The 12,468-nt window shown below is 45.6% G+C and overlaps 2 protein-coding genes across 8 annotated transcripts in view; one reads left to right on the top strand and one right to left on the bottom strand.

Moving 5' to 3' along the window:
* Positions 1 to 223: 223 nt before the first annotated feature.
* On the bottom strand, positions 224 to 10,363 carry ALDH6A1 (aldehyde dehydrogenase 6 family member A1). Its single transcript, XM_040557942.1, has 12 exons — positions 10,295 to 10,363; positions 10,092 to 10,154; positions 8,858 to 8,932; positions 7,332 to 7,493; positions 6,642 to 6,720; positions 5,800 to 6,102; positions 5,037 to 5,158; positions 4,605 to 4,794; positions 3,723 to 3,904; positions 2,266 to 2,445; positions 2,034 to 2,132; positions 224 to 1,720 (listed from the first exon to the last, which is right to left on the bottom strand). Exons 1-12 carry the CDS (start codon positions 10,361 to 10,363, stop codon positions 1,616 to 1,618), a joined length of 1,629 nt encoding a protein of 542 aa, XP_040413876.1. The 3' UTR covers positions 224 to 1,615.
* A 145-nt stretch (positions 10,364 to 10,508) lies between these two features.
* Positions 10,509 to 12,468, top strand: part of LIN52 (lin-52 DREAM MuvB core complex component) — a 44,393-nt gene continuing 42,433 nt past the window's right edge. For all 7 annotated transcript variants that reach the window (XM_040559111.1, XM_040559112.1, XM_040559108.1 and 4 more), the window contains exons 1-5: positions 10,509 to 10,594; positions 10,666 to 10,740; positions 10,834 to 10,871; positions 11,239 to 11,305; positions 12,316 to 12,399. In XM_040559111.1, coding sequence (XP_040415045.1) covers positions 10,576 to 10,594; positions 10,666 to 10,740; positions 10,834 to 10,871; positions 11,239 to 11,305; positions 12,316 to 12,399 — 283 coding nt within the window. In that variant the 5' untranslated portion in view covers positions 10,509 to 10,575. The remainder of the gene's footprint in view (positions 10,595 to 10,665; positions 10,741 to 10,833; positions 10,872 to 11,238; positions 11,306 to 12,315; positions 12,400 to 12,468) is intronic.

Genomic DNA, 12,468 nt, shown 5'->3' with positions numbered 1-12,468 from the left:
TTTAAGAGCTTTTGTGATCAAGTGGTAAGTACGTGGAAATAGAAACAAGACATTCCTTGAAATGCTGTATGAAAATATTGGTGCAGAAGTTCTTGAAATACTATAAAAGGGAGACGTATACACTGGTTACAGGAAACACAGACCAGCCTCTGTGAAGGGGAACAAAGTCACTGTAACACCTACAGAACATCTTACCAAGGAACAGTCATTTTCTGCAGCAATGTATTAGCAAATTTTTTTAATTCACAATCAAATTGCAAGGTGAGAATTTCCCTCTAGAGTATAGCAGAAGAAAAAGTAAGATACAAACATAAGAGTAACTGCTGTGGATCCACTAAATACATAACTGTCACTTACAAGGAATCTTAATCTGAAGGCAGGATACAAAGTTTTCACATTCAAGTTGTTTAATTAGAACAAGTAATGATTACAATCATTAGAATAATGTTATTTTTCCATGAGTACTTGAATGAGCTCCCTGCAGATCCCTCATGGCTGCATCATCTTCCAGGATGCAAGAATAAAAGTAGAGGCTCTCCAGCTCCAAATGCACATATTCTTAAGAACAAGACTTACCCTTCTCTTGTAATGGGACCTGCAGTCCCTAGGGAACGTGAGTGTGTTTGAGCAAATGTCACAAGGTGTCAATCAATCACCACAAGAAATACAGCTATAGTCAGGAAAAGAAACAAAACAGGCCTGGCTGTTTTGTGATTAAAACATGGTCTCTCTTCCTACTGACCTGTCTACTTTTCTTACCACCCAGACTCACATGATCCTGTGATTCAAGACATACAAACATGTTTCTGCTTCCACAGTTTCATTATCTTACAGGACCTGTAGGCACATTTCTGTTAGCACAGTAAAAAGGCACCAACCAACTTCTAGGTATAACGGAATTGACAGCAAGCTGGAGAATACAATCTGCACGCACACCAGGAACAGAAGTTTTCGAGCTGTCAGAGGCACAGTGAAGGTCACTGTCCCATACAGGAATTTCTTTCATCCTCAGACAAGCAAATATGCTTTCCTGAAAAATGCTTAGAAAGCCATTTCTGAAGTGTTTTGGAAACTGCTCAACAGATGAAAAACTGACGTTTTCAACTCCCAAACTTGCTGTCTTCGTTGTATGTAGAAGTCATTTCCATGAGACATCCAAGATGTCCCAGTTATGTCACTCAAACTGAGTACTCATCTGAGTAAGGTTAGCTCAAAATCTTAACGTGTAAGAAAGTGGTAAAGAAAACTGCTACAAGATGTAGCCAGTACTGAGTCACTAAGGCTAAAGATACTGCAGTGGAAAGCAGAGTAGTGTTCAAGTTCAGAGGGTCTGGAAAGAAACAAGTTAAGGCTCATCTGTCTTCCCTTTCAATTAGATTTTTTTCCTCTGTGACAGGTTATTAAAAAAAAAATGTGTTCAGCTAGCCAAAAAACACTGACAGCAACAGAAAACCCAGACTGTGCATTACATGAGCCTGCCTGATCTAGACAGAAAAAAAGGCCCATAGAAAATGGAGCTTTCTGTTTCCCAAGGAAATGATGACAGTCAGGACAAAGCTGGGAAGTGCAACATGAAAGGAGAAGGGAACCAAGGTCAGCATCTGTGAAGGCTGATTTAGTTCCCCATAGTTGGCATAACCACAGCAGGCTTGGTAACAGTGGCATCTTCCTCTTTCCATTGAGAAATGATTGTTTTCAGCTGTGTGTAGAACTGCACTCCCTGGGGGAAAGGAGAGACACAAGAGTCAGATGTTTGGCCTTAGGAATTCTTCAGATCTGCACCACAGATGTAACAAGCAGTTTTTGCTCTGTCTACAAGGGTTTGAGTTTTCCTCTGTGGGACCAATTCTTGTCAGCCTGTTCCTTTCAACAGCTCCCTAAAGACTCTGGTCCTATGAGAAAACTTGATACTTAGTTCTTGCTCCCTTCTCAAATCTCCACCCAGTAAGGTGAGATCTGATGATCATCTCCCCATTGCCATTTCTAACCTGATTTATAACAAATCAAGAGAGTACTCTGAATCAGCAAGTTACCTGTTTGCCATAGAAATTAGTGTCTCCTCTGAAAGAAGCACGAGAACCGGTGAAAGAGAACATGGGCAGAGGTACTGGGATTGGAACATTGACTCCCACCTAAAGCAAAGGAGAACTGCCATATTAATCACAAGGTAAAGAAGTAGCAGATAGTCAGTGATCAGTCACTATAGCTGGATGGCTACTCATGGTGAAAACAACCACCATAGGAACAATTCTAGCTTGAACATACCTGCCCCACATCTACTAAGTGAGAATATTTCCGAGCTGTGGCTCCATTGGTGGTGAAGATTGCGGTTCCATTTCCATAGGGGTTATTGTTCACCATCTTAATTGCATCATCCAAAGTGTCTGCTTCCAGAACCACCAGGACAGGCCCAAAGATTTCCTCCTTGTAGCACGTCATGTTTGGCTGCCAAGACAAACAGCAGAAAAAGCAGACTGTAGGAAATAGCATATGGTAAATACACATACTGCTCATCCTCAGGATATTCCTAGGAACACCCATCACACTGCATTGCCGCAGGCCATCCATCCTTCAGTCCTGCTTGCCATTCCACCATTTCCCCTGCCCTGCCATCTATCTAGTCCACTAAAGAGGGCACCATTTGTAACTGCTAAAATGTTTTCTGCTTCTACTGCCTGCGTGACCTGAGTTACAAGTTAGGCCTTTGATCAAGGCTGATTAAAGCCAGGATTAATTCAGGATAGTTTACTCCTCTATAAGTCAGTGCCCGGGATTTGTGTCTCATAATTAGCAGTATTTGACAAATACAAAAGCACCAGTTAGAGTACTTTAATCATTAATAACTAACAAAACAAACTACAAAACGTTCATCTGACGAGTTTTCTGTGGCTACTGATAACCTTATTAGTGTATAAAAAACTACAAATCAAAAAATCTCAGTGAAACTTTTACTATTGAATACCTAACTATTTACAATGCAGCAAAGGAAAGTGAAGTACTTTAAGATGTTTAATGAAAACAATGCAATTAAATTATGAGATAGATTAAAAGCCTGAAATATATGGTAGCACTTAATCCATAAAATCCTAATACAAAGTACAATAGCAGAACTATCAAGATCGGTGCATTGTCATGTAATCACTCACCAAGAGGACCACAATTAATATTCCCCCATAGTAGCACCCATCTGTTGCACACCATGCACTATATTGAGAGGCTGTTTCAGTAAAACTGTGAATATGTTCAATTATTCAAAGAGCTTTTGTACCTTGCCCCATAATTACTCTTGTGAAGACTTGCACAAATATTTAACTTTTATTTCTACAAGTCCTTAAGTTGCAAATTGCAGGAATGTATAATGGAGAAAGGAAAATTTTAAGTCTGTCTGTTAGTCATACTCTTTTTAGACATCTGCTGCTGGCCATTACGACAGAAAGTACACTGTGCCCAATGGATATTTATTTTGACGCAGTACAAATTGCCCATATGTTCCTTTAATTGGCTGCATTCCAATAAAGTTAAGATTATCAACTTTATTCAGTTTGTTCTGCTCCCCTGGATTCTTTCATCACAACAGCATTACAATCAGCACTTTACTGGGATTGTGCAAGAGAAAGCTGAGCTATTTACGAGACTTCTACCTGGTGATTCTTGCCTGATTTTGGCTAACCCATTTTTCAAGTGACCCTGCGTTATACAGCATCAAGTTTTGGTTATGTTACCTTGACATTGGCAAGGATTGTTGGTCCAACAAAATTGCCATTTTCATAGCCCTTCACTTTGATATTACGGCCATCCAGAAGAAGACTTGCACCTTCTTTTACTCCTTTCTCAATCAGATGGCAAACACGTTCCTTAGCTTGGGGACTGATTAGAGGCCCTAGATCTGCTCCAGGCTGGTCTCCTGCAAAGAGGCAGAGACAAAAAAAAAAAAAAAAAAAATTAACTCTTACAGTTTCCTCTTCGTATGTATCATAGAAGTAACTACACTGGCAGGAAAAATCTGATGTTTCTGAGACACAGAACAAAGATTTGAGGCATTAATGAACTGAGGTAATAGCCTGCAACTCATAATCAACAAACAAGAGAAGGCATAAGCACAGTTTTAGATCACCAGAAACCTAAAATTCAACAACAGATCCTTCTTAGAAAGAAAAGTTTTCTTCTTTGCAAGACTTCATCAAAAATAAATGAAAGTTAGGAGAATTCTCCTAGAATTAACGTTCAGTTTTTCTAAAGTGCTTGTTTCCATTTTTTCCTCGTATTGCATGCTTACTACACATTGGAAGGATCTCTAAGTGAGACTGTTATATTAATGGTAGGTTTGTGTTCTACATAGGACATAACCTCAAAGTTCCAGTTAAAACAAAGCCAATTCTATAAACTGTGCATCAGTTGTATTGCCAGGCCTTCCTACACATTCCTAACTCCGAGTCTAGGGCTTTGTCCCACTCCAGATAATCTGCTAGCTTCCATAACTACGGACCAAACCTATGGAGCTAGCAGCTTCAAGGGATACACCACAGTATGGCAGATACACCAACCTAAAAAGCCACAGCTGTACAGAAGTGAAGTACCTAATAAGACATTATCTGAGTCTGTACCTGCATTTACGCGTAGATTTTTGGCTCTTTCCACCAGCTCTGGCAGCCATTTCTGTGCTTCTCCCACTAGAATTGCTGTAGACAGGGCCATGCAGCGTTGGCCGGCTGCTCCAAAAGCAGCTCCAACCAGCTGGTTCAAGGTGTTCTCCTTGTTGGCATCAGGCATCACCACGCCATGGTTCTTTGCCCCCTGAAATATAAAACATAGGGCCTCCCATCATTAACGACCCCCGCCCACTTCTTTTCTAGCTCTTTGGCAGTATCTTGTTATAGTAGCTCTGAAGGCTACCAGCAGGCTGGCAAGAAGGGCGGCCTCCACACTTAACTCTCAGAAGGAAAGTCAGCTTCTGCTGCCGACTGGTGTGTTCTGTTTTAACATGCACAGACAGAGGCAGTCTGGGTGCTGCCGTGTGCTCCGTTCGGTGGCATTACCATGTTAGCCTGGACTCTCTTGCCATTCCGGGATCCTCTCTCATAGATGTACTCGCCGGCCTGATTAGATCCCACAAAGCTGATTGCTCTGATATCCGGATGGTCACAAATGAAATTCACAGCTTTAAATAGGAAATAAGATATTATATATTGTGGTGCACAAACATTTCCCTCTGTCCCCATCCCCACATTGCTAAATCTATGCATCTTTCTTCGTATCAGAATTCTTGCCTCTGTTTCCTACATCTGAGTCACATTTCAGTGCTCAGGGTGGCCATTCCCAAGGTGCCCAAGTGATGCTGAAACAAATTTACTGTTGGTTATTTTTATCCTTGGGTTCTGAATTTAATTGAGTGCTTTGGAAAATAATCTGCTTAGGAACTAGAATACTGCTGTCCACTGCAGAGCCAGTGAGGCATTTAATTTTTGTTTAGTTTTCCTTGGTAAACACCTCTTGGTGATTTATCTGCTTATTTCAACTGAAGCTTAGGTAGCTAAAGAGAATTTGAACACTTGCATACCTTGGAAATTCAGACCCTAGTCCCCCAAATTCTTGCCACCTTATCTCCCAAAATATTTGAAGCAACATGCTAGAGAATCTTCCTGTCACCCCATTTCCCCTCCATCAACAGTTTTCAAGCACCTTTACAAACTTATCTACCAGCAGTAGGATCAGACGCTCCAACTTGTTTTAGCGCCTCCACTAAACATACATCACAACACTTGCATACTCCAGCCATCTCCCAAGCAGGGCTATTATTACCTTCATGCTGTCCATGGATGATATTCAGGGTCCCATCCGGGGCACCAGCATCCTGAAACAGCTTGGCAAGGAACATGAGTGCTCCTGGTACACGCTCCGATGGTTTCATCAAGAACGTGTTCCCACAAACCATAGCCATGGGGAACATCCACAGAGGAATCATGGCTGGGAAGTTGAACGGCGCAATGCCAGCGCACACACCCAGAGGCAGACGGTAGGTGTAAGTGTCCATGTCTTTAGTGATGGAGGGCATTGTCTCTCCCAGTATGAGGGATGTCACACTGCAAGCATGTTCCACCACCTCTGCAGCAGAAAGGGCAATATGCCACTGGGTGATCTGTTAACAGTCAGTCCCCAAACTCCCTTCTCACCACTGCCTTGACCCAAGTCGTTCTTCCAGCCTTTTCCCACAACTTAAAACTCATTGTGCTCCAGAAAATCCCTTTGATCTGCCAAGTACTGTGAGCTTATTGTGAATGGATTCTCTCCTGAGTACATTATATGCCACTGTGATAGGAGCACAGACACAACAGCCCCAGTAAAAGTACAGATGTGGTTTTAGTGTACCAGCTGCGATTCAACATATGAGAACAATCCCTTTGCAGCAATTTGTAGTCACTCCCAGGAAAAGGAAGGATTTAATAACTTGGAAGTGATTTAAGGAAGCCTGATCTAAGGGAATATTTCAGGTTAGGAGCTACAATTGCCCTTTTTCTTTTAGGAGGAGGCTTTGGAGGCAGCTACACGTACAAACTCCTGGAGCAAACAGTTGCTCAGGAGACCTCCTCCCTTCCTATGGGACCTGAAAGCCCCTTTTGTAACAGGAGGAGCCAGCAGCTTACGGAGGCCTCGGAACACATCTCCCTCAGCATCAGCCAGGGTCTTCCCTTGCTCGAAGGTGATGAGTTTTGAAATTTCTTTCTGAAAACGGAAAACAAAGTTTATGAATGTTACTGAAGTGCCTGCCAGGACATAGGGTGCAGGGTTAAGTTTACAGAGAGCTGAACATCAGCTGAACAGTCTGAGTAGACCCTGGGAAAGCCTGCACGGGCTGATTTGCTCCTTGTTGACAATAAGCAATAAGTTGACAATAATTGTGGACAATAAGTTGCACAGGTGATATTTAAAAACAACAAGAACAAAAAACAGCTGGAGGTTGGCTTATATTCTACTGCTTTCACATGTCACAAAGACACACAGAAAAATCTGTGGAATCCAAAAACATAGTAACGCGCTTCTCCCACTTCTCTTTGTCAACTGGCACATTCTCCATCCAGGTTGAAAGTTCCTCCTGTGGTCCTTTGGTCAAAGGAACAAATGCACAATAATACTCCTGAAGAAGCACTGCCTCTGTAGCCACATTTGCCTGGGAAGTGCTTTGCCTCACCTCTACATGACAGTGACTCTGTCAGCTCAACTATGGTAGCAAGACCTCATCAAGAATTCAGATAAAGCCCGAGACTCAATTTCATTCACTGAGTCAGCTACAAGGCATTCAGCAACAGCCGTCACACACAGATGTAGTGTCTCACCAGATTGTCTTTGATGAGCTGTTGATAACGCAGGAAGATTTGCTGGCGACTCAAGACAGATGTTTCTGACCAGTTCCAAAAAGCCTTTTTGCAAGAAGCCACAGCTGCCTCCATCTCACTGGGTGTAGCTTTTGGTACGCGAGCAACCACTTCGTTGGTAGCCTGATGGAAAAGAACAAATTGCATCAAAACTCCACTTTTTCCAGCTCTCCCTGACAACCATTCAACAGTCCCTCACAGCACATACTTAAAATCCTTATTCTAAAAGGAGGTGTCCTTCTGAGGGGGAAGGAGAAGAGACATTCCTCCTGTGGAACAGGCAAAAGGCCTGGGCTACAACAGGAATTCTACGTATTTCGTACTTCTGAAAACCCATACTCTATACATCTCACAACAGACACGCAGAAAGCTGTAAATGCAGTGCTGACTTCCAAGATGTAGTTGAAGTGACTTGTCTGATATATTTTTCAGCTTCTAGAGAGCGTAAGACAAAGGTTTCTGTGGCCTACGGCCTTTTCTCTCTGTATCGTCTTGGCTCATTTGCTCTTGTGCATTAAACAAAGCAAGGTTGCTTTGCAAAGAGCAGCACATGATTGTGCAATTGGCACTGATGTTAGTTTACCTAGGTCACTAGGCTGAAAAAAGATCTTTATGAGCAACCTTAGTGCTATAGTATTTTAGCTTTTAGAGCTTGTCTTTGTTGGTTTGACCTCCTTCTCATGCACACTTAAAAATTAAGTCTGCTTTGACATGACAAAAACATCAGGTAGGTCACTAAGAGAGAAACTACTTAGAAAAAAAAGAGAACATTGTTTGCCCTATAGAGACCAAATGAGCTTCATGAACACAGCTTGCTGCCCTGAACACTTCCACAAAGCAAATCAAAATAGGTCTTTACAGACAAAAGTTTTTAAAAACTGCTGTCCAAATCCTTACTGCGAGGGTCAGAATTCTGAGCCCTTTGGTGCAGGACTCAGGCAAGTGCAAGTGCTACTCATCTAAGTTCATTTTGCACTGCACAGCATCCAGCCTCTAAATTCACAGTGAATATTATGGTGCAGAGATGGAAACTCTCTCAAAGGAGAGAAGCTTCAGCTGCCAAGATTTTTTTTACCTTGGTCTGAGAGTGAAATCGATCTCTATCAGGACTTTACATACAGCTGGCATCAAATCGTATCAGGTTGCACACATACAGGGTGAAAGGAAGCCGCCTGAAGTTCTGACATACTAATCACAGAGCCTTTCTATGAGCAAAATACAGTAAGCAGGATTTAAGCTTCCTCTTCAGAGATCAAGGTTTTACTACACAGGGGAGATAGGAAAGTGATGACCTTCTTTAAGACTAACATTTCGTGTGAAGAGGAAACTGAGAAGCAATTACACAGTGCTAAATCCATCTTAAGCTCCAAGACTAAGCTTTCTCAAGAAAGACATATACTTTCCCCTTTCGCCAAACGATTCAATGGAAGCACAGACCCTTGCTGCACAGCGATCGTTAGTATATAAGCAGAGGCTGCTTCACTCACTGGGTTGTGGATATCGATCCATTCTGTAGTTTTGGATTCAACAAACTTCCCATCGATGAACAGTTTGGTTGTTGGCTGTGGAGGACAAAACGCAGGCCAGTGAGTGATCTTTGTCTCAAGGTGCCCACGTGCCAATGTGCCTCATTACATGTAGGTCTTCATTTACCACTAAGCCCCATTCTTCCCCCACTTTAGAGCAAAATGGCTAAAGTTCTTTCAAAAACTGTTACAGAAAAAATACACTGCTAGATTTATGTTCAGAGCTGTTTCAATCTACTTAAACACTATGTTACTAAGAAAATTAAAAACCTGCAATTCATAAGTGTTTAGAAAAAAACAGTTAATAATTCACTTTGTGAGGATTTCACCTACCCGGTACAAACTGTACTATGTTCCTTTCCCATCAAACCACTAAGCGGGTTCATCTTGCAAGCTCATAGCTGCGGGCACTAAATTGGCCTTTCCCTGCTTCCCTGTGGTTCTGCAACTGTGGGCAAGGAACCTGTAGGTGCTGAGTTCACAGCGATCGTCCTGGCAGGCAGCTCGGAGGACACAACTTCCCAACTCACGTGCAGGGGAGAGGAAAAGGAAGGTTTGGAATAAGGGAGGAGGAATAAGAGGGTTGGGATGCTATCCATGGTACAATGTAGGGAGATCAGAGGAAGAATTAGGAAGATAAATGGGACTGGCTTGGACAAGTGATGGCAGTGAAACAGGATGAGTGGGAAGCAAAAGGGCAGCAAGAGCTGCAAGAAGCTGAGAAAGCGGGGCTGAGATGAGAGCTGTAACAACGCTGGTAACGGATAAGCAGGGGGGTAACACCAGGGCGGTGGGTCGAAAGAAAAAAAAAACCCTTGCAGGCGATTACGTGGGTGGTCACACCTGGAGAAGCAGGGCAGAGGGCTGCGCTTGCGAAAGCGCAAATCCTCTGCGGACCCCGGAGGGGAGCGCAGCGCACCCGAGCACCTCGGCTGCCAGGGGAGGCCCTGTGGTGGTGCCGAACACACCCTCCTGCGGCCACCAGCCCTCCGCTAGCCACGTGTGGGCGCACCTGTGGCGGACCCACGAGCTCAGCGCCTCACCAGGACCTCGGTGCGGCGGAATTTCTGCGGTTTTGGGTTACTTGGAAGGGGCAGGAAAGCCACGCACGCCAAGCAGCAGCTCCCCGCGGCCGGGGGGGGGCACCCCCACACCCTCACACCCCCCTCCCGGGGGGCCCGCCGCGGGCACTCACCACAGAGGAGGACGAGGAGGCGGCGGCTGAGGCGATCCACGGCACCCCGGCCCTCCGCGGCAGCTGATAACACACGCAGATAACGGCGCGGTTAGCGGGGCTCCTCACCGCCACCCCGGACCCTCCCCCCCGCCGCCTCCCCCGACCCGAGGCCGTCGCAGGGTCCCGGGGCTGTCGCCGCGGCCCCGGCCCCGCCGCCTCACCCCCAGCGCCACGCGCCGCCGCCCGCCCCAGGCCCCCCGCGCTGCCGCCGCCGCCGCCGCCGCCGCCATGCCGGCCGAGGGTCCCTGCCCCGCCGCCCCTCAGCGGCGCCCCTCGCCCCGCCCCCTCCCTCCCATTGGCCCGCCGGGCAGCGGCCTCGCCCTCGCCCCGCCCCTCTGCCTCCACCGCCCCCCGCTCCGGGCCGCCGATTGGCCGCGCGGCCGAAGGCGGAATTTTTACCTCCCCCCCTCCCCTCCCGGCCGCGCTCACGTGACGCGGCAAGATGGCGGCAGCCGCTGACGGTGAGGCGCGGGGCGCGGGGTGAGGGGGGGGGTGTCGGGCCCGGGCGCCCCCTCACCGCCGTCTCTTGCAGGCGCCGACCTGGAGGCCTCGCTGCTGAGCTTCGAGAAGCTGGACCGGGCCTCCCCGGACCTGTGGCCCGAGCAGCGTGAGTTTTGGGGGCTCTTGGGGGGGGGGGGGGAGCCGCGGCGGGGTGCGCTCCCCCTGCCCGCCCCGCTCACCGCCGGTCTCTCTCTTGCAGTGCCGGGAGTCGCCGAGTTCGCCGCCTCCTTCAAAAGCGTAAGCCGCCCGCCCCGGGTCTCCTGTGCTGCTGCCCGCGTCCTGGCCGAGCCTCCTGCGGCTCGCTGAGCCTCCCCTCTGGAGCCTGGGGTGGAAGGAAAGGCTTTAAGCTTTAGGGAAGTCTCCTCTGGGGTCCTCTCCTTAGTTTGTGGGTGTTACTGCTATGCTTTAACCCTTAAAGCGTCTAGGGGAAGCTAGAAAACAAGGCTAAGTGTTAAACTATCCCCACAGAGCACCTGGAACCCTCATCTTTCCTGTCAGTTTAACTGGCCTTAAGTTCTAGTTCAAACTTTCTTGTATGTTCCCAAAGATGCCCTTGTCTGAGCGTGATCTGTCTTCCGCTTCTTGTTTTTCTTTTCCAAACCAGCCTATTACGAGTTCTCCTCCCAAATGGATGGCTGAGCTGGAGAATGACGATATAGATATGTTAAAGGGTGAGTACGGGCGCTGGGGAGGGTGTGGTTGTCAAAGCAGGTGGGAATTCCTTCCTTACAAAAAAGAAGGGTTAAGGGGCTTGCTTCTGAACCCTTCTGGAGGTGTAGGGATGGGGAGTGGTCCTTCTGTGCTATTCAATGTTTATTTCAGAGTTCTTGTCCTGGATGCGTAACAGTTTGTGCTTTTATTCTTTTTACTTTTTTTTCATTATCCCATTAATTTATTTTACTTCTGAAAGCAAGAAACTCCTATCAGTGAGCCCTGTGGCCTTTGATCTCTAGCCCTTGTATTTGCAGAATCTCCAGCTGAAGGATCTAGATTAGTAGTCTCTTTATCTTGTCAATTACCTCAATTTTTTGTTACTCCTGTCATCTCCAGGAAAATATCCTGACATCAAAGGCTGTCTGTTTTTTCAAAACAAGCAAGTAAGAACTAGTTAAACCTGTGTAACATTATACGTTATGTTTCAGTTACCTCTCTTACTAATATTTTACTGTAGAAATACAATAGGTGTCTCCTGTTGTTTGAGAAGAGGCATAAGGTTTTTTTTTGGTAGACCTCAAATGATTAAGCTTGGTGACCAGCTTAGATTTCTTGAGTGGCTTGTTGAATGATGCTGTGTGCATGTGTTTTCACTCTTGTAACTGAGATCTCCAGTGGAAATGTTGTTTGTAAGGCTGTTTGAAAAGCTGCAGAAAGGCTAGCTAGCATATGGATTTGCTGCATATTACAGTCATTTGTAGCAATCGTCCTTGAGCTTGCTCTTCTTTCTCACGTGAATTGCAGCTGAATTGTTCTGTGATGGAAGTAGGACAAATTGCTTTTTATATGGCTATAACTTTTTGCTGGTTCTCATGTCTGAGTTGTAAGGATTAAAGAACATATTCTGTACAGTTCAAATTGAAATTGTAGAAAGCATTACTTGAATGCTTTGTGAAATAGTAAACATATAAACTGCCACTAGAGGTCTGTAGACAGCGTTAAAAATCATGCTTTTCTCTCTTTTTAGAGCTGGGGAGCCTCACTACAGCTAACCTGATGGAGAAGGTTCGTGGCCTGCAGAACTTGGCTTACCAGCTGGGGTTGGATGAATGTAAGTTCTATGCGTGGATGTGACTGGCTGCGTTGCAAATCCTCCCACTAAAACATGCATTTCTAGTAC

This window comes from Cygnus olor, chromosome 5 (assembly GCF_009769625.2).
Source record: "Cygnus olor isolate bCygOlo1 chromosome 5, bCygOlo1.pri.v2, whole genome shotgun sequence".
NCBI classification, from domain to species: domain Eukaryota; kingdom Metazoa; phylum Chordata; class Aves; order Anseriformes; family Anatidae; genus Cygnus; species Cygnus olor.
This window is presented reverse-complemented; position numbering and strand designations above follow the sequence as displayed.

Bases quoted from the DNA above. Each gene is read 5' to 3' on its own strand.
- ALDH6A1 (XM_040557942.1), bottom strand. From the start codon at position 10,363: ATGGCGGCGGCGGCGGCGGCGGCGGCAGCGCGGGGGGCCTGGGGCGGG. The intron at 10,155-10,294 runs GTGAGGCGGCGG...GTGTGTTATCAG, and splicing joins GGCGGCGCGTGGCGCTGGGG to CTGCCGCGGAGGGCCGGGGT. The intron at 3,905-4,604 runs GTACAGACTCAG...GCCTCTTTGCAG, and splicing joins AAATCTACGCGTAAATGCAG to GAGACCAGCCTGGAGCAGAT.